The sequence below is a fragment of the Protobothrops mucrosquamatus genome, unplaced genomic scaffold (genome assembly GCF_001527695.2).
Source record: "Protobothrops mucrosquamatus isolate PMUCROS unplaced genomic scaffold, P.Mucros_1.0 scaffold76, whole genome shotgun sequence".
NCBI classification, from domain to species: domain Eukaryota; kingdom Metazoa; phylum Chordata; class Lepidosauria; order Squamata; family Viperidae; genus Protobothrops; species Protobothrops mucrosquamatus.
Window position 1 is genome coordinate 860,653 of NW_015386453.1, and position 20,827 is coordinate 881,479.

The 20,827-nt window shown below is 41.3% G+C and overlaps 1 protein-coding gene across 1 annotated transcript in view; it reads left to right on the plus strand.

The window, feature by feature from the left end:
- Positions 1-16,204, plus strand: part of CACNA1F (calcium voltage-gated channel subunit alpha1 F) — a 75,108-nt gene extending 58,904 nt beyond the window's left edge. Inside the window, 19 exon segments of the mRNA XM_029283393.1 lie at positions 217-236; positions 1,390-1,516; positions 1,732-1,797; positions 2,463-2,554; positions 3,507-3,666; positions 4,619-4,746; positions 5,758-5,854; positions 5,948-6,050; positions 6,685-6,786; positions 7,476-7,606; positions 7,711-7,836; positions 10,007-10,067; positions 11,774-11,852; positions 12,605-12,768; positions 13,335-13,447; positions 14,690-14,889; positions 14,932-15,004; positions 15,869-16,013; positions 16,095-16,204. Coding sequence (XP_029139226.1) covers positions 217-236; positions 1,390-1,516; positions 1,732-1,797; positions 2,463-2,554; positions 3,507-3,666; positions 4,619-4,746; positions 5,758-5,854; positions 5,948-6,050; positions 6,685-6,786; positions 7,476-7,606; positions 7,711-7,836; positions 10,007-10,067; positions 11,774-11,852; positions 12,605-12,768; positions 13,335-13,447; positions 14,690-14,889; positions 14,932-15,004; positions 15,869-16,013; positions 16,095-16,180 — 2,073 coding nt within the window. The 3' untranslated portion in view covers positions 16,181-16,204.
- The last annotated feature ends 4,623 nt before the right edge of the window (positions 16,205-20,827 follow it).

A 20,827-nucleotide genomic window follows, 5' to 3' on the forward strand; every position in this document is an offset into this window, starting at 1 on the left:
GCATATAAGTCCAATAAATGAAATAACTAGAACAGTGGTCTCCAACCTTGACAGCCTGGGTGGGGGAAGAAGGGGAACTGGGCTGTTCAAGGGGCGGGCTGGTGTGTGTAGGTGCAGCTTGACTTGCACGAGCAGCGGGCTAGTGTGCATTTGTGCACTCATGCACACGCTAGCCCGCCACTTGCACAAGTTGAGTTCCGTGCGTGCACAAGCCAGCCTATCACTCACACGGCCTGGTTCCGAATAGGCCACGGCCCAGTAATGGGCCGTTGCCCGGGAGTTGGGAACCCATGGACTAGATGGAATGAAACAGGCCAGTGATAAAACATGAAGGTATAAATGTTGATGTGACAAGCCTCACTATCATAGGGATTGTAAATTACTGTATAAAGTAAATGTCTTTAAATTCAGGCAGAGTTAAATAGATGCTATGTATCAATGTGTGATGTAAATACGCATTTTTGGGCAATACATATAAAATAACAAATGAGCATATACATAGTAGAGTAGTCATTCTAGCCACTGTATTTATAACTTTGTGCCTCCCAGATGTAAAGTTCCTATCGGGATCACTAGCTGAGGATTCTAAATGGACCAAACTGAAGAAAAGTGGTGGAGGGCTTGGGAATGAATACAAGATGTTGTTGGGCAAAGATAACCAAAATAATAGTATGGGAGTATCATCTTGGTGTAGTCAATAATATATGCAACAGTATTATTTTATCAGTTGGTCTTGAATAATGGTAATTTGGCTCCACTGGCACCATTGCCCCCGCTTATAGCTAAGGATTTCCTTTCATCTTTCTTGTTTCTGGGACCAGCAGGCTTTGCTAAAGATGGAGGCAGGAAAAAGGAAAGTGGCACAGTTGCCTAGCAACTACACAGCTCTGTTTTGTTAATCCTGGACCAGAGAAATGTCTGGGCTAGGAGCAGAACAGGCAGCTGCGCAGGCAGGGGAAGTAATAGCTGTACCCAATATATTGTGGGCTGCTCAGACTTCCCTGGAGGTAGATGCTGGTAGCTGAGGGGATGGAGCTTACTTCTCACGTATTTGCAGATATACAAATATGTTTGTCGGACGAAGTGCACGTGTTAACTCTGATAACTAAATGGGAGCATCATGTACAGTGGCAATGTCATACCTCTAAACTCCACTGTTTGGAGCAGAATACAGGAGAAGGCCATCACCCCCAGTTCTAACTTGTAAACTGTCGTGACTGCTGCTCCCAGTTGAAAGCTGATTACAGGGCTAGATGAAGCTGTACAGTTTCAGCAAGGTGGTAGGGTGGATTTAGTACCTTGCCCTGTGTCACACGAATACATATGTTTCTATTATGGGGCTGCTTGTTCTAACCTCTTGCTGACCCCATTCCACTCGACTCCACAGAGCTCAGAGGACAGTTCCCGTATCTCTATCACCTTCTTCCGCCTTTTCCGTGTCATGCGCCTGGTCAAGCTCCTCAGCAAAGGTGAGGGTATCCGTACCCTCCTCTGGACTTTCATCAAATCTTTCCAGGTCAGAAGGGGCATGATGAGAAAGTAACTGTTGCCTTAAATCTAGGACTTAAAATTGCTGCATACTTTGTTCTAGCAGGGTAGGAAGGAAAGAACATGCGCTGGGAAATGTGCTAACAGGAGCAGAAAACACTGGTCTTGCGTCAAACCAGGAGGACCTGGCCCTGGCTGCAGACTTATTTCTCCAAATTCACTAATATGTTTTTCCCCATCCAGGCTTTGCCATATGTGGCTCTCCTCATTGCCATGATTTTCTTTATCTATGCTGTCATCGGCATGCAGGTGAGCAGAGAATCTTCCTCACTGCATTTATTTTTCTTGCAAATGAATCTTCGCACAGACCTGAGGGACTTGTAGGTTTTTCATGGGGGAAAGAGCTAGAACTCTGCACCTTTGTATAAGGCTCTGTATTATCAAAACTGAAAGATTTGATTCTTTCATTTGTGCAAGGCAACGATGTGCATGCAACAGATATTTGTATGTGCATAGGTATTCCAACCAGCCTAAGTACCACGCACCTTTCTATAGTGTGCAGATTAAATGCATAATGTCCCCAAGAAACATGTGTACTGCCATCTATGGTAGCGCTTAATAGGTTGAAGCCAGAAAATTAGCTTTTGCTATAGTCAGTGTTTCTCAACCTTGACAATTTTAAGGCATGTGAACTTCAACTCCCAGAATTCCACAGCCAGCAATGCTGGCTATGGAATTCTGGGAGTTGAAGTCCACATGCTTTAAAATTGTCAAGGTTGAGAAACACTGTTCTAGAAGCATCATCCAGCTGCACTTCTAGCAACAAGGAAGAAGCATTGTTTTTATTCTCTGGTTTTATAAAGGAGACAGAATGCAAGGAAGACTGAATTATTTGCACCTGGAAACATTTTGCATTAGAGTAAATAGTTGTTGTATCTTTTCACAACCCTGAAATTGGCTTCATTGTCTTTTAGACCTTTGGCAAAGTAGCTATGCAAGATAATACAGCCATCAATCGCAACAATAATTTCCAGACTTTTCCACAAGCTGTGTTGCTGCTTTTCAGGTATCTCTCCTTCTCATCCCCCTTCTTAATTTGGGAGAAGATAAGCCAGTGTTTCTCAACCTTGACAATTTTAAGGCATGTGGACTTCAGCTCCCAGAATTCCACGGCCAGCAATGCTGAAGTCCACATGCCTTAAAATTGTCAAGGTTGAGAAACACTGAGATAAGCAAATGGCTTCTTTCTTTTCTTCCCCTGTTTCCAAAGGGCTGCCAGAATGTGGGCTGATCCACAAAGTAAATTGTAATTCACAACTTACACAGAATAAGAGAAAAACTCCCAGCTGAATGTCTGGCTCAATTCAGGTTTATAATAAATCAGAATTAAAGGCAAGATTTTGGTATTTGGAAGCAGGGATAGAGAATATTTATCAAAACATAGGATGCTAAGCTTACTTTGTCCCAACAGGCTGGTTTCCCCCCCCCCTTTAATACCAAAGGAACTTTTCAAATATACCTATAAATAGTAGGAATGTAGTTGTGCTTTTTTTTAATAACGGTGATTCAATGGGTGCAGTCAGTGAGTTTACCAAAAAAAGTGCAGTGTTTCTAAGCATCACAGATGATCTCTAACAAGGATTACATCTTTGCATCTGTTTTCCTGTCTTTCCTCCTAAGATGTAATGAAAGGTAGATGCCATCAACATTAGCTTGACTGCTCCGGATGGGCACATTGATTCTCATGGAATGGGAGAGCTTGCCGTGCCCTACCAGGCTAACTTCCAGCCTTTGGCTTTCCTAATTGTCTCCTATCTTAGATCTAACGAGAATTGACTCTGTTTGGCCTTTTTTCTCTCTCTCTCCAGCATTGCACTTCCACCAGCCATGTCTCCTAAATGGTCCCCCCAGACAAATTTAGCAAGAGCTGTTTTTGTCAGTTCTCTCCATGCTTTCTTACATTTTCTCTGTTCTGGCAGGATACATTCACGCTGTTTTTTCCCATCTTGTACCTCCAGGTGTGCCACAGGGGAAGCCTGGCAGGAGATCATGCTGGCCAGCTTGCCTGGCAAGCGCTGTGACCCTGAGTCCGATTATGAACCTGGGGAGGAATTCACTTGCGGTAGCAACTTTGCTATTGTCTATTTCATCAGCTTCTTTATGCTGTGTGCTTTCCTGGTGAGTTCCCTCTGCTCTTCCCAGTTAGCAGCTGGATGTATCAAGCCAGCCCTCTTCTGCAGAGCCAAGATCCATATCGTTATAACTACCAAACTAAAACATTGGTTCCTACCATGCATGTCAGTTTTCATGCACTGGTTGTGCTGCCTGAAAATAGACCTAACTCAGAGAACATATGTGTGTCATCTTTGAGGCAGTTTCTGCAATTGGAAGCAAATGAATAGCTGGGAGCTAGAATGGGTGCCGCTTAACTATCTCCATATCTGCCTTTTATCTCTTTAAACTTGCTCTTCCCCTTCTGGCTGCTGTTTCATCTCTGTTGCACATAGAGGATCCTGTAATGTGCTTCTCCTGTTTCTCTGCTTAGTCAATAATGGCAGGAGCAACAGCACTGTTTTAGCTTCAGGTGATGCTCTTGCATTGTTATTGAAGCTCAGACCAATAATGCGTGGCTTATCTGTGCGTAGCTTATTCCATTTCCTTTCCCCACTGGGCCAGGCTTAATTGCTAAAATGAGGAGGATTGATGGTCATTAACATTCCCTGACAAAAAGACTTCCTATCCTAAATATGGGGCAAACTATCATTGTTCAAAAGAAAGGGCATTGGGCAAGCAGTGTTCTCTAACTAAACAACTTTCAATCAAATATAATACAGTGGAATATAGCTCGCCAAAGGAGAGGCAGATTAGAGTCCAGAATACTGAAAGACATCCTATTGATGACAGCTATTCCAAGGCACACTTTGTTGTATTGTTGAATATGTTCCAAGCCCAAATCAAAGCAATGACCCTTAGAAAGAGCTGCTGACTCTAAGGCCCTCTGGCATCATTTCCTTTTCTTCAACTTGATTGAAGTTTTATGAACACTTGCTTATTTATTTCTAAATAACCTTCACAGGATCAAGCTGCTTGCTTCTGACTTTTTGCTCTGTCTTCTTATGTTGTCTATTAGATCATTAACCTCTTTGTTGCTGTCATCATGGACAATTTTGACTATCTCACTCGGGACTGGTCCATTCTGGGTCCCCATCACCTCGATGAGTTCAAGAGGATCTGGTCAGAATATGATCCAGCTGCCAAGTAAGAAACTTAACCCCATTCATTGAAATAGTTTCAGCAAGTGCTCTTGGAAATAGTAGCAGTATGTTCCAGAATTTTTCATCACAGACAATAAGGAGAAATCTTTAACTGCTCTTAAGCTGCGCAATTTCTAGTGTTCTACTGTTACCAGAGACAATAGAAGAATATTACTTTAACTTTCAATAGCTTTCATGCATATCACAAAAAGGCATTGTACATTATATATTGAGTTAATATCTAGAAAGTGAAATATAAGCGCTAGTCCTGCTTGAGGAACTGCTACTGTATCATTTCTGGATTATGATTTTACTATTTGAAGGTCTTTCCTCAGTGCTGAGTTAGACGACTCTCCATCTATCTGGAATTGGCACAGGCCTGTAATTGTGACATTGAGTATCCCAGTTGCTGACCCTCTCCTGCCTCTATTTGTTTCAAGTCAGTTGATTTCTCTCCAGGATGCTGAGTGACAAAGCCTAACAGGTTTTACACACCTTGAGTATTGCCTTTGGATGATTTCTAACTAAGGAGAGAAACGTTACTTAACAGCTGAGGATAATCAAGTCTGTTTCCCTCATAGATTTCAAACAAAATAATAGCATCATCATTGGGACAAGGCAAAGTGTGTTTTCCTAGTAAAAACATTGTCCATTCCTACACCTTTCTGATTTAAAATGTTCTTTGAAATGTGTTCCACATGATTATTATTTCTATGCTGCTGTTTTGATAAACATTTGAATTAATAGGGCTCTGGTTTAAATCTATACTTTTTAAATTCTGTTCCTTTTTAATGCTTGGCTATTCGTATGCTTAATACATGTGAAAATGTAATTTATGTTCATGCACATTAATTTAGTGTGTACCTGCGGCATATAATGATAGATGACAGGTGTGTTGAACTTGGTTTCACATTTTCCCATTCACCATGGGAACTGGAGGTGATGAGAATAGTCCATCAAAACTAAAGGAGATCAGGTAAAGGAAGGTTTAATTAAAGAAAGGTTGCTCTTCCAGAGGTTACATCAAGCATCTGGATGTGGTGACTCTATTGCGTCGGATACAGCCACCTCTAGGTTTTGGGAAGCTCTGTCCCCACCGAGTAGCCTGCAAAGTAAGTCAACAAAATCAGATTCATCTGGACTCTAGTGGACATTAACAGGGAGGAGATGATAGGGATTCTTGATTTAACTTGCCTGTCTTTTAGAGGCTGGTGGCCATGAACATGCCATTAAACTCAGATGGAACTGTCACTTTCAATGCCACCCTCTTTGCTCTGGTGCGTACATCACTAAAGGTCAAGACAGAAGGTAAAGCACAAGGAAGTTGTCATGGTGTTTGTCCTAATTTAATGCAGAGAAAGTATTTTGTACATGAACAGAGTTCTTGTTTTCAGGCGTCTAATTAAGCTTCCGCAAACTTTTTCCCTGTTCTCAACAGCTCCTACTATGTCCTACCCTAATCCCAAATGATTAACAGAAAGACTCCTCCCTTCTATCCGCTTATCTCTCCTGTTTTTGTTTTGCTGGAGTTAGTGGAAAAGAAATTAGATAAATCTATGATACTTTAAAATAATGCAGCTGTTTTAGAATCATATTCCAAGGCTGTCCTAATAGGCTATTCTCAAGAACCGGCCTTACTGTTTTACTAAAACATAATAATGACAGTGATGCTTTCCAGGCTTCATGCCTGCCATTTAAGTTGGTTTTCTCCAAATGTGTGTTGGAGTACAACAGGAATACAGCTATACAGTTGGGATAGATCATATATATAAAACAGAAATATTTGTTTTCTTTGCCATTTTCTTTTTCCTAATTCACTTCACCTCCATCTGACTGTATTCCCATTATTTGTTTTTCTTAGTTCCAAAGGCTACTTGAGGTAGTTTTGGATAGCTTAGTAGAGGAATCAGTGATAAAATCTCATTCTCCTCCTCTCTTGTAGGAGACCTGGATATAGCCAATAGGGAACTCCGTTCTGTCATCAAAAAGATCTGGAAACGGACTAAGCCCAAAATACTGGATGAAGTGTTACCTATTACAGAAGGTTAGTGTTCCTTTGTCCTTTCTTTTAAATCACTGTCATCAAGTCTCCAGAAAGTCAAGAGAGGAGGGAAGATTAAACATTACGTTAGCTTAATGGCCACTTAAATATTCACAGAAGTTGATCAGCTGTTAAGCCTCGTTTGGTGCTGCATCAGTTAAGATTCTGCAGGTGTAACAAAAATAAATTGAAGTGATGCTTGCTGATGACTGTTCTTGATGCAAAATGGAAGTTGTTCTGTTTTCCAAATAATAGGCATTGAGACGAGCAGGAGTAACAAACAGTCTTGTCTTTATTCCTTCATAACAGAACCAAAACAAAATGGTGCGGATTGTTCTTATACCCCCTTGCAGGGACAGTAACAGCCAATCAATGCAAGGCATTTCTCCCACCTTGCGCATATGCACAAGGCGGGAGACAGCCTGTCTGGTCCCGGGCATTCACGTGTCTGCCCGGGCTTCTCTGCAGCCTCCTGCATCTGCTGAATGACTCAGCAGGCCCAGGACATAACAGAAGTCATCCTTGAAAACAACAAAATGCACTCAGCACTACAAGAACAGTAGTGCTATTCTCTTGTAGTTTAAAAAAAAGCCAAACATTTCTGCAACATCACCTCAAAGTTTTAGGAGGGGGGACATGAATGCTTTGAACTAAGCCACAGGTTCCTAAACACTTGCATCTTCCACTGGCAGGAGAGGAGATAACTGTAGGAAAATTCTATGCCACATTCCTGATCCAAGATTATTTCCGTAAATTTCGTAAGCGTAAAGAAAGGGGACTGCTTGGATCAGATGGGTCCCCCAGCAACTCCTCCGCCTTGCAGGTAACTCTACCCCTTTTGAGATGACCCCCTTAAATGATCAGAATGAACAGGCCCTACAGCACAGATAGCTGATCTTTTTGTTTTGGGACCTCTCCCCCATTAAGGCTGGACTGAGTTGCTTACAAGATCTAGGGCCTGAGATCCGCAGAGCAATGTCCTGTGATCTGGAAGGAAAAGAGGAAGAAGAAGTTGAGGAAAAAATCATTGAGGAAGAAACAGTCATTTACAAGGTAAGCGTTTGTTCCAGTTGGATTTAAGGAAGCAGATTTGTAATTGTGAACAGGTTCCCTGGTTGAAAGCACTATATTGATTTTTCTTCAAAGAAAAGAAAAGAAAAAATAGATCCGGAAGAATGCTGAGTTGGAACGCTTTCTGACACATTAGGGTTTTTTTTTTAACATTTCTTTATAGGAGAACCCACTCATGTGAGCTCTGTTCTCTGAAGTGAGAAAACATTTTTTGCCCGTTTAATAAGAATGAGGTCTCCATAGCGTGGATGGCTATTATCTGTGAACTTAGAACACAGGTGTCAAACTAGCCGCATCACGTGACGTATCGTGATGTATCACAACTTTTTTCACATTGCCGGAACTGGGGTGGGCGTGGCCTCCGCATGATGCAACCGGCCCATGGACTGGCAGTTTGACACCCCTGACTTAGAACAAGGCTACTGTTTATTGGAACCTTCTTTGGAGTGGAGTATAGTTACCTTTGTATCAAACCTTGGTTTTACTATGTTTGATATAATGGCTGAAGGTGCCGGGAAATCATGAATTCTAGTTCTCCCTTAGACATGAAAGCTGGCTGGGTGACCTTGAGGGTGGCAGTCTCTCCTCAGCTCAACCCACTTCACAGAGTTATTATTGGGAGAAAAATTGTATTTGTACGAAAGGAAGGCAGGGTATAAATCTAGTAAATAATAAAATGTTCCATTTGGGAAAGAATTTTACTGGAACTGGGGTTAAAAAAATGTTTAATTTTCTTCTCTGGTTGGGGTAGTCCAGCTTTTTCTTTAATCATGCAGCTTCTTTTAGCACAGCTTTCCACGGTGCACCTCTTAATATGTGGACTACGTTCTTGGTAAGCTGAGAATTATAGCCAAGTGTATCTCAGAACCCACTCAACACCATGGAATCGGTAATCCCTGGAGAGTTAACAGAGAGCTTACCTCCAAGCACTAGCTTCTCATTGTTTTTCCTTTGGTTGTGATTTGGTTCAATATTATTCTCTAAGTTAAGACAGGATTTCAACATGGAATTAACATGAATAGATTTTAAAAGAATGAATTATTTGGAAAGTCGAATCCTAGTGCCCTTCCAGCTAATTGCAAACAAGATAATTCAGCTAGCCAGTTCTGTTTTTCCACACCTACTCTCTTCTGTGCTGAAATTGGAAAAGGTTGCTACTAAGTTTCTAGGAGAGCAGATGCATGTACAATATGGTGTTGTGAACTGCAGAAGAGAATTGGAGATATTTGGAGAAAGGGAATAAGAATTCTGTCTGCAGATTTATAATGTGTTTCTAGCTTGACAAGGCTAGAAAGTCAGAGATTACTGTTCTTATTTTGCATGAAGCCCCTGAAAGAATTTGGAGAGCATTTTTTGAAGACGTTCCTGTGAAGGTTTCTTGCCTAGTTCCCCTCCCACACAAACCAGGAACCAGTTTCTATCATGTAGCATATTAATGGCTGATTTCTAAAAAAGAAATATGGCTCAGATTGTTCCCTTAAATCTAAAAGCCCTCTTTTCCTAGCAGGTTCGGAGCTAAAGAATATACAGCAGTTAATTTTCTATGAGTGAGCAAAGTTTGCATTTACTTCAGATTATTCCAAGGGTGTCCACAAGCAGGGTCAAAGTCAAAACGATAGCCATAACCATGCATGTAAAAAGTGTTTGATTGTATGATTGTGGCTGCCATCTATATTTTTTTGAGCCCCTTCCTGTGGACACCCATTATTCATTCTCTTTTTCATGATTGCATTGTTTCACATTCAGTTTATGAGTGCTGAGTTTGGCCATTACAATTTCTTCTCCAACTTCAAACCCTAAAATATTGGAATATCGAACTGTGGAATTGGAAGCGACCATAAGGACTTTTAAACAAACCCTCTGCAATTTGCATTAGAACTGATTAAACTAGCCTCAAGAGGGTCCATGCTCTTAAAAACCCTCAACCCTATAAGTAGACAGTTCCACAGTTGTACAGATCTTACTATTTGGAAATTTTTGTTTGTATCTAAAAGAAATCTAGGTTGGTGCGACTTGTAGCCGTTATTTTTGGTTCTACTTTCTGTGGACATTAACAAGTTCCCTATGGTACCTTTTAACATCTTGAATCAGGTCTCCCTTTAATCTTTTCTCCAAACTGAGTATCCCAAATTTCTTTAATCTGTTATTGTAGGCATATCCTCAGATGCCTACAGTGTATATCAGCTTTGCTGCTCACAGTACTCCAGTTTGGAGTAGGTACTTGATGTATCTTTTGCACAGTGCTTCTTGTGATGAAGCCCATAACTACGTTAGCTCTTTTAGCAGCTGTCTCACACTGCTGGTTCATGTTCAGCTTGTTCTCAGTGGCTGGGCCCTTTTCCTTCTATGATGTTGCTGCAAAGCCACAAATCTTGTGTGTCCTATATTTTGCTCCCTAAATGTTTATCCATTGCATTTCTCCCTTTTGAAGGACATCTTGTTCCTCTCTGTTCAGATTTCTAACCTGTGCAATCTCATTCTGTATTTTTGAGTATAAACCAAACCTTCAAATTTTGTGTCATCCACAAATGTTAAACCTATTATCCAGGTCATTAATAAAAATATTGCGGGACCCCATAGGTTACTGATTTCTAATTTCCATGTCAGGTTTCCATGTCCATTGCTTTCCAGAATTATACTGTACTTTATGCAAAAAAAAATCATCTAAATACATGTAAGATTGTGGAAGATAGCACTTCCATCAGTGACTCTGCTTGCTGCCAGAAAAGTTTAAACAGAGCAGATGAAGCTGGGAGTGGTCATAAGGGCAGGGGTGAAACATATGAATACATATAAACTGAAAGATGCCATTAATCACAATTCTTTATAAGTGTAAATAATGTTTTTTTCTGAAAGCCTGGGTCTCCCAGTGGTAAAACTGATAATGATTTTACATTGGAAATCAGGGTGGGAAATCACTTTAGTCTGATTACAGAAAGGATAATTAGGACTGTTATTTTTGGAATGATATATGTACAGTCTAAAGAAAATGGGGCGGGGGGACACCAGAGCAAAGAGCACCAAAGACTAGAAAGCTGCTGGTATGCAAATTTGACAAAGGAAAAGAAACTCCGAACATAAGATTGAGGTTGACACATAGATTTGAAAGAACAGGCTCAGTTTAAAATGTCTAGCTAGATCACAGGTGTCACATATTAAGCTATCCAGGAAAAGCAATGGACAAAAGGAACATTGTTCATTTCCAAGACTTCCTTCCTTCTTACAGAGTTCTGAGTTGAATAGTGAAGCCCCTGACCACCATATCTCAGTTGCTGCGACTCCAACAGAACAAGAAGACAAGACTGTGGCCTCTCAGCAACTCTCTAAGACCAGCTCCTCCCACGCGTTAAATGGATTGAAGCCCTATGAAGAGAACGTTAGTGGCAGTGATGAGCCTGCTGACTTGCCTGTTGTTTCCATTCAACACAGGATAAACAGGTGCTGAAGGGTTGGATGAGCTTTTGGATTGGGGAGGAAAGAAAGTAGTTGTAAATTCTTTGGGGCATGGTAAATTATGGGAGGGGAAAGGAGTTTGGAGACTGCCATTCCTCACAACCGTATATTTCTGTTCAGGCAACGCTCCAGTGGCAGCTGCTTTCCACCAACACTAGAAGAAGTAGTTAACCATACTGAAGTTTGTATAGAGGACACCTCAGCTGAGCAGGGAAACTATAGCCAGGAGGAAGACTCTGAAAACCTGCCCCCCCATGACAAGTACCGGTAAGTGTTAGGGGCTGAGGCATAGTAGTGCAGTATTGCACCACAGCATTGACTCTGTTTGCAAGTAATGACAAGGGAACTGGATATGCTTCTTGGTACTCCACTTCCACATTTTTTGCAGTTAACAATCCAGTAGACGAATGATATCTCTTCTAATGCCATGTCCCCACTCCATCATGGTCCCTCTGGACATTTTCAGCAGAAGAGGACGAAAGGTCAGATGAGCAGAACATTCTGAGGATGTCCTCTCACCTGAAAGAGCAGATATTGAGCATGGAGTAGGGGCAAAAACAAAGCCTTCTCATTCTTCAGAACCTATGTCTGACTTGGAGGATACCTCATAATCCCCAAGCTCCTAAGAACAACTTTGTGAAGAAGAGGGGCAATGCAAAAGTACAAGGCTGCGAGATCAGCAACCGTGTCTGTAAAGTTGTACTCAGGAGCCAGGAGTATCTCCCTTAAGAGCTAATAAATGTGATCTGAATATGGGAGAAGTACTCCATTGCTTCTGCATGAAAGCCTTCAGTAGAACAAATACGGGGAACTATGTTTATCATCTGTATATCTCAAATCTTGCTTTACTTGCTCAGCTAGACTGAACTACTCACCTTATCTGATTTTCTGAATAGCATGCTTTGGCCCTCCTATTTTAGTACCTGGACCAGACTTGGATAAAGTCCAAGCTGCTTTCTCTTCACAGTCAGAACATAATCCCTGACCTTAGTTTACCAGACTGTGTCCTTTATCCAAGATAGTTTGCTTCTGGCCATTTTATGCAGATGAGGGGGGTGTTTAATTTTGAGGGATCACATACTGCAGTTGGCTCTTGGCTGTCACAGTTTATGCTTTGCAAGCTTAACTCGACTACCTTGAAACTGAGCAGGTGAGTTTGCCCAGATACAAATGCCCAGTTGTCTCATCTGAAAAACGTTGATGGTGCTCTTTCCCACATTCAATTAAATTTGTTCCCAGTTATTGGGGAAAATCCACATAATGGGCTGAAGTATATGTGCTTGCCTTTCTCACACAGGCAGTCTCATCTGCACAACCCTCAGCCCCAGCAGCATCACTGGCAGAGCGGCTACGGGGGCTCTCTGCCTCTGCTCTCCCATCGGCTCAACAGCGGACTCGTCAAAGGAATGCCGGACGGCAGGCAAACCAAGCGCCGGCGCCTCTTGCCTGCCACTCCCACAGGTCAGGATGAAGGGGATTTAGCGTTAGGTGGAGAGTAGCTGGAAGAGGGAGGGAGAAACTGTCCAAGCCTGTCTTAGTTGGAAGAATAGTTGTCTATCATACCGCAGAAAGCTGTGTACAGTATCTGCAAATGAAGCAACAAATATCTATACAGTCTCTTTAGAACCAATGAATGGTGACAGGCTGACAGGGCAAGAACAAAAGATAGGGTTAAATTTGGAAACAGTACAATTTCAGGACACATGGGGAAAGTTTATATATGAAGAACTAAGTGCAATTGAATAGTCCATTGGTTAGGATGGCTATAAACAAGTATAGAGTTGCTTTATCCACCATGCTTTTACTTGCATTCTTCTTTGTGGTCTTAGAAAAGTGTGTAGTGATATTATGTTTAGCTTTTTTAAAAAAAAATTATGATGAGGAACTATTATACAGTATGTTTAGTGAATGAATAAATAATGTGATATTTTGCTAAGCTAAATAGGGACCCAGTAGATAGAAGGTGGTCCTGCACCAACGGCCACTGACTATGACATTCCCTTCCATCACTTTCCTTCTTTGGGCAGGCCGAAAACCAGCCTTCAGCATCCAGTGCCTGCAGCGCCAAGACAGCTGCGATGACACCCCCATCCCAGGCACCTACCACCAAAAGGCACCCCTGGGCCGAACACACGTGCAGGTAAAAGAGCACGAGCAGAGCCTTCTTCCTAGAAGAGAGGCTTTAGCAGCAGCAAGGACCTTCTTGGAAAACAGTATTCCTTTGCTCTTTTGAGTTCCTTCCCATAGCCACTCTCAGTATGTGAGGACTGCTTATGAGACAGGCATTCTAGTAAGATTGCTTCATGTGTTGTAGGGATAACTCTGAAGTCTCTCTCTCTCGCTCTCTCCCTCTCTCTCTCTCCCTCCCTCTCTGTCTCTCTCTCTCTCCCTCTCTCTCTCTCTCCCTCTCTCTCCCTCTCTCTCTCTCTCTCTCCCCCCCTCTCTCTCTCCCTCCCTCTCTCTCTCTCTCCCTCCCTCTCTCTCTCTCTCTCTCTCTCTCTCTCCCTCCCTCCCTCCCTCCCTCTCCCTCTCTCTCTCTCCCTCCCTCTCTCTCTCTCTCTCTCTCTCTCTCTCTCTCTCTCTCTCTCTCTCTCTCTCCCTCCCCCTCCCTCTCTCTCTCTCTCTCTCTCACACACACACACACCAGTTTGGCCTCTCTTAGCTGAATGGAAATGCTGTGCCCACTTTAACGGCCATGTATGTAACTCAACTGAATACTTCAGGATGGTCTTCTGTAATGGGTCCCCTTTCTTCATAGAGTGTATATGACAGTAGTTGAACTTGTGATATGGTTGTTTTATGATCAAACCAGGTTAATACTGTTCCTATTATTCGCTGTTTCATTATTTGATTATACCATGTCTCAAACCATTTACACCAACCCTTTCCAATCTCATATCCACAGGATACAATTCCCAAATTCCTTGCCAGCATGCTGGCTGAAAATTATTGCAGGTTGGTTTCAAACAACCTGAAGGCTCCAACCTGGAAGAAAGTGAACACACATGATTTCTCTGGCACTGTTATCTACCTGGAGTATCCCGGGAGTTTTCATGGTTCTTCTCTCCCACTCTACTCTAGTATTAGTGAGCGCACCAAGCTGCCTCTGCTTTTCCTTGGAGCCTTTCTTTATCTAGCTCCACATTTTTCACTGATTGGGAAAAGCTCTCCAGATACAGGTCCAGACACTGAATCCTGGGCAGAATCACTGGGCAGGAAAAGACCATGTCAACCTGAGATGGCCTTGTCCTACCCACAATGATTCTGGATTTCAAGCTGTGAAAAGATTGAACTGGCCTTTTACTTTGTGCCTTACTTTACTGTTAAAAAGCACGGCAGTGTTATTGTCATTAGGCTGGCTGAATCTCCCTTTCTCTTTCAGTCCCACCAGGGCTATGGCAAGTACAGCTCACGGCACAGTGGCAGCCGCACTTCAACATCTTCCTCGCAATCATGGGCCACACCTCCAAAAAGGGGCCGGCTGCTCTATGCTCCGCTGATCCTAGTGGAGGAGGAGAGGGTGCAAGGATACAGCTGGGAAAAGAATAGCAGCAGCCTTCCGCCCATGTCACAGGCCCACTGGTACAGGAATGAACCCGAGCTGACCTGCCATACCTACGGCAGCCTCAAGGTTCCAGGCCCGCTCCAGCACGGCTCCAACGGCAGATCTGGCAGCGCAGATAGTCTGGTGGAGGCGGTGAGTCTGGGACAGATCTCTGCTTCCTTCAAGTACTGTAATTTAGACTAACACAGTTAAAGATACCCAGTTGTACAAGCAATAACGCAAGCAGTAACAAAAGTAAAAAGATAAATAAAAAGATTGCATCTCTTTCTATTTAAACTCTCCTTACATAAATTATATGCTCTCCCAAAAAAATTAAACAGGAAGAAATTAAACAATGTATCAAAAGACGGAAGAGAAAAAAAAATCAAAAGAAAATGAAAAAGCGGGGAAAAAATCACAATCTTAATGAGTAGTAGTGTTATATTAAGTTTATTCAAATTGTTACAAATAATTTTTCAATACTAAGGTAAACCAGAGAGCTTACAGTGCGTAGCCTTTTCTGCCACATAAAGCCTTTCAAAGGCTGAGAAGTGACAGATTTCATTCAGCCATAATTTGGTACTCCCGTCCTCCCAACGTACAGAACTGAATATAGCACAGAATGCTTGACCAAGCTATTTTAGAGAACAGTCAAACAATCGCCAGTCTTCCATTTTAGATTTCCACTTGTTGGAAGACTTGGAATAAATTATCTGCAAGTAAATTATCCTTTTTGGTCAGGTTTCAGGTATAATAAGATAACCTTCTTGTCATTTTTTATTGTGGTCACACTGGCACACATTAAAAATGAAATTCTGTTGCTTGCTCTCAAAAGTGTACACATACGTAACGCACATATAAACATCCTATATACAACATATATAGTGTTGGGACCACATTGATCTCTCTTATGGATGACCAGCGACAGGACCAGATGGAGCAGTGCAAACTTTCTCATCCTATTTGACCTCTCAGTGGATCGTAATGCAAAACTTGCCTTTCTTCTTTTTCTCCTAGGTGCTCATCTCCGAAGGCCTAGGCCTGTATGCACAGGACCCAAATTTTGTGGCCTTTACCAAGCGGGAGATTGCTGATGCCTGCCACATGACTCTGGATGAAATGGAAAGCGCTGCCACAGACTTGTTGAGTCGCAAGTCTGCTGGTGGCGATAGCAGCGGCCGAGGTGGTGGAAGCCACCTTCTGTACAGCAGTGATGGGGAACACAGCGGAGCTGAGAGTCTAGGCCTTGTTTATAGTGATGAAGAAAGCTTCCGTTCCCGTGAGGAAGAGGACTTGGCTGATGAGATGATATGCATCACCACTTATTGACCAAGAAATGCCCTCCCAGCAGGGCACAAAGATTCAGTGGCTGCAGAACTGTTCAAAACATTGCTATGATGGTTGTGATTATTTACAAAACAACGGAGTTTGGGATTAAGAAAGGCTGTCCTCACATTGACTATAGCAGAAACAGATATTAGAAAGACTGGATAATAAGCTTTCCTGATTTAGGGAGTCTGCTCTTTGTCTTCCAGATTTTGGCTCTTCCAAAAATGGTACAGAAAACAGCAGCCTTGTACCTTTTCTTCTAAGGAAGGGTTCCAGAGTCAAATAGGCAATCATTCCCACACAATTAGTTGTATTTTTTCATCAAAAACAGTAGGTATTGTTTAAAAGATCTGGGGTGAGGGGCTATTTTGCCAGATCATATTAAAAAGAGAAAAGAAAAGTAATTATTCTCCAGTTTTCCCTGATGTTCATGAATTACAACCAGTTCTTTTATAGTTGTTTTTTCAACCTGGTACCTTCCAGATACTTTGGAATTCAGCTTTTATACTGTATTCTCCCAGCTTCCCATAATCATAAATGAGGTCAACATCCCACAAATGATATTGGTATTCTGAGCTTTATATAATAAAGAATCCAGAACAACCTCTGGAGTTTCTCCTAGTATACTCACCTGAATTAAAAGAAGGTGTATGATTTGGGAGAAGCTGTCTGTGGGTGGGAATCCAAAGTATTAATGGGAAGGCTTTCACAATAACATTGTATGAATTTGGAAGAAACCTTTTACAAATGTTACTTAATCCATTCTATTGTGCTCATAGAAGATTTCCCACTGTCTGTTGCCATACATATAGTGGTGGGATTCAGCCATTTCACACCATTTCGGCAGAACCAGTAGCTAATTTTTTGTTGCCCAGGTCCAGAAAGGACTTCCGGAAGCGGCATCCATACAGAGAACCGGTTGTTCATATATTTGAATCCCACCACTGCATACGTAGCAGACTAACCTCCCAATCCAGGAAATTCTATGATTTCCCTAAATTAAAAATGGGTAACTTTCATCTAATTTCCTGAAGTTTCCCAGTGTTGCCCAAGTTGTCAACATTCAACAGCCAGCTCCTGAATAAAAGCGATGTAATTTTCTGCATTTGCAGAGAGGGGGGCAAAAAAAGAAGTAAAAGAGACTGTTGGTCTTTGTTGATAAAGAATAATTTTAACAGATTATATTTCCTCCTTGCACGGCAAAACAAAATCGAATTACATTCTTAAGACCAAAGGTCTCCTGAAAACACACATTTGCATTTTTTAAACTTGTACATACTTAAAATACTATTTTGTTCGAGGCTCCCTGAACATCTTTATAGAGTGCATAGCTTCAGGTCTTGAAACTGAAAGACAGGCCATAATATTCTGTATTTCACCTGAATATGATTTTCTTTTCTCCTTGTCCTTATTTTACTTCTAAGGAGAAGGAGGAGAAGGAAAGTTCTGCAAAACACAGAAATGTTTTTAACGATCAAGCAGGGTGGAAAAACAGTTCAGGGAGAGAATGAAGGAAAAGAAACAAACATGCCAGTAAAGCTGAGGAAAGGTGGCTTTGCTTTCTTTTCTTTTTTGTTCCTGCTATAGCTGGATGGAATTTCTTCCTTGCCCTACAGTGGAGAAACCTGTTGCTCCACATATTATAATTCATTCAACCATTATAATTCCCAGCATCAATCACTATTGCCCATGTTAGCCGAGGCTGTTGGAGGTTAGTTTGACAGCACTGGAGAGGGCAGGTATGCTCAAATTTCTTCCCTGATTGCATCTTAAATCATGCTAAAAGAAAACCTAGAGGAGACTAGGGTTATCAGATATCTGGAGGACATGAACAATTGGAAATAAGAACAAATGGAGAGGAAAAAAGGGCTTTTCAATTTTAATAATAATAATAATAATAATAATAATAATAATAATAATAATAATAATAATAATAATAATAATAATAATAATAATAATAAAAGTTGGAAGGGACCTTGGAGGTCATCTAGTCCAACCCCCTGCTCAGGCAGGAAACCCTATACCATTTCGGACAAATGGCTGTCCAGTTTCTTCTTTAAAACTTCCAGTGTTGGAGCATTCACCGCTTCTGGAGGCAGGTTGTTCCACTGGTTAATTGTTCTAACTGCCAGGAAGTTTCTCCTTAGTTCTAGGTTGCTTCTCTCTTTGGTTAGTTTCCATCCGTTTCTTCTTGTCCTGCCTTCAGGCGCCTTGGAAAATAGCTTGACACCCTCTTCTTTGTGGCAGCCCCTGAGATATTGGAACACTGCTATCATGTCCCCCTTCGTCCTTCTCTTCGTTAAACTAGACATACCCAATTCCAGCAACCCTTCCTTATATGTTATTTTCTGGGTATCTGCAATAAAAATTACAGCAAAACAGTTATTTAGGCCTCCATGTATATAAAATTACTTTTTTTCCAGCAGCAGAAAGACCAGTTTTTCAATTGTAATATTTTTCTAACCAATCTTAATTTTCAACAACATTATTGTCTAGTGATAATTTAGAACCGACAACACATTTTCAAATTTCACCATAGAAATGTATGGATTGGTCATGAGATCTGCTGACTACAAGTGATCATAGATTTGAAGAGGCTGGATTGAAGCCAATTGAAGAAATCAGTGAACAAATAATGTAAACGTAGGCTGCCAAGTCTGTTAACAGACAAGGCAAACCAAGAAACAAACAATGTACATGGTTAAAATACATCAAATTTTGAATGACTACTATTGTGAAAACAAATGTTTAAAAAACCCGAGATACTCAGAAAGCTAGACAATATTTGATTTTAAGGCTATGCCTGATGGATTGAGGACAATAAGGAAGATATGCTCTCCTTTTGGCAGACTTCTGGAAACCCTAGGTCCTCTAGCTGGGCTAGCTTTTTGCAATGATTAATTGATGAGGTAATGTCTCTATTACCAACAGATCCCAAAGGCCCTTTGAGCTAGATAGCTTTTATATTACTGTCAAAAGGCATGTGGATAACATAGGTGCTGTATGAAGGCCTTGATCCAGGTTTTAAAAGCCCTCAATTCAAATGTTTGAGAGGTCTCTTCCAAGGCAGCAAGATATGCAGTGAGACAGAAGCAAAAGGTAGAGGTGGTATGACCCCATTTTGAATTTAGTTCAACCTATATTAGCTTTGGACTTACTCACACAGGGCCTTTTCTAACAGATGACCTATGAGGGAAGGAGAGTACTGACAGATTAAAAATTCTTTATTCTGGCATGAGTTTGCTACCCAGGAACAAAGCCCCAATTTCTGTGCATATTTAGTTCAGATAAACTCATCAAAGAAGATCCAAAATATGTTCATGATATTGCTAACACTCTGTTGAAATTTACAAAACCATGTGGATAACATTTTAAATAACTTTCTATAGCATTTAGAACTACTAGATTTTGAGCTAAAATTTTTATAGGTATATAATTATCTCAAATTAAGTATTAGTTCTTAATACTTAATTAGTTCTTAAGTGAGTGGATAGAAGGAAAACTCATCAAATTTGCAGATGACACCAAGCTGGCAGGAATAGCCAACATTGCATAACAAAGGCTCAAGATCCAAAAGGATCTGGACAGACTTGAACACTGGGCCCTATCTAATAAAATGAAATTCAGTGGTGAGAAAAGTAAGGTTTTACATTTAGGCAAGAAAAACCAAATGCACAGATACAGAATAGGTGGAACCTGACTCTAGCAGTAACTGCGAGAGGGCTCTAGGAGTCCTAGTGAACAAGCACTTAAATATGAGCCAACAATATGCTGCAGCCCCCCCCCCCCAGCCAAAAAAGTCAATGCAGTTCTTGGCTGCATTAACGGGTATAAAATCAAGATCATGTGACGTGCTGGTACCACTGTATAATGTCTTGGTAAGACCAGACTTGGAATATTGCATCCAGTTTTGGTCACCACAATATAAAAAAAATGTTGAGACTCTAGAAAGAGTGCAGGGAAGAGCAACTAAGATGATTAGGGGGCTGGAGGTTAAAGCATATGAAGAACGATTGCAGGAATTGGGTATGTCTAGTGAAAAGGACTAGGAGTGACATGATAGCAGTCTACCAATATTTGAAGGGCTGCCACAAAGAAGAGTGTGTCAACCTATCCAAAGGCAGGACAAGAAGCAATCGATGGAAACTAATCAAAGAGAGAAGCAACCTAGAACTAAGGATAAACTTCCTGACAATCAGAACAATTAAGCAGTGGAACCACCTGCCTCCAGAAGTTGTGGGTGCTCCATCACTGGAGGCTTTTAAGAAGAGATTGGACAGCCATTTATCTGAAATGGTATAGAATCTCCTGCTTGAGAGAGAGGCTGGACTGGAAGACCTTCCAACTCTGTTATTCTGTTCTGTTATTCTGTTATTTTTTCTATGAACATGTGTATCGATCCCATCAATTCCAAAGAAAGACTGGAATGATATAGGATCTCCTGCCATGGCAAGGAGTTGAACTAGATCTCCAAGGTCCCTTCCAGTCCTATTTGTTCTTTGTTCTCTCCTTCCTAGGGACAAGAATTGAAGTTACTCTACAATTAATAGAAGCTATATTTTAAAATTGCAGTCCATCAAAATTATAGCTTCCACTCATGTAGTCACATTTTTAGGAAAGAAATAACCTACGCCTAATACTGCCTTT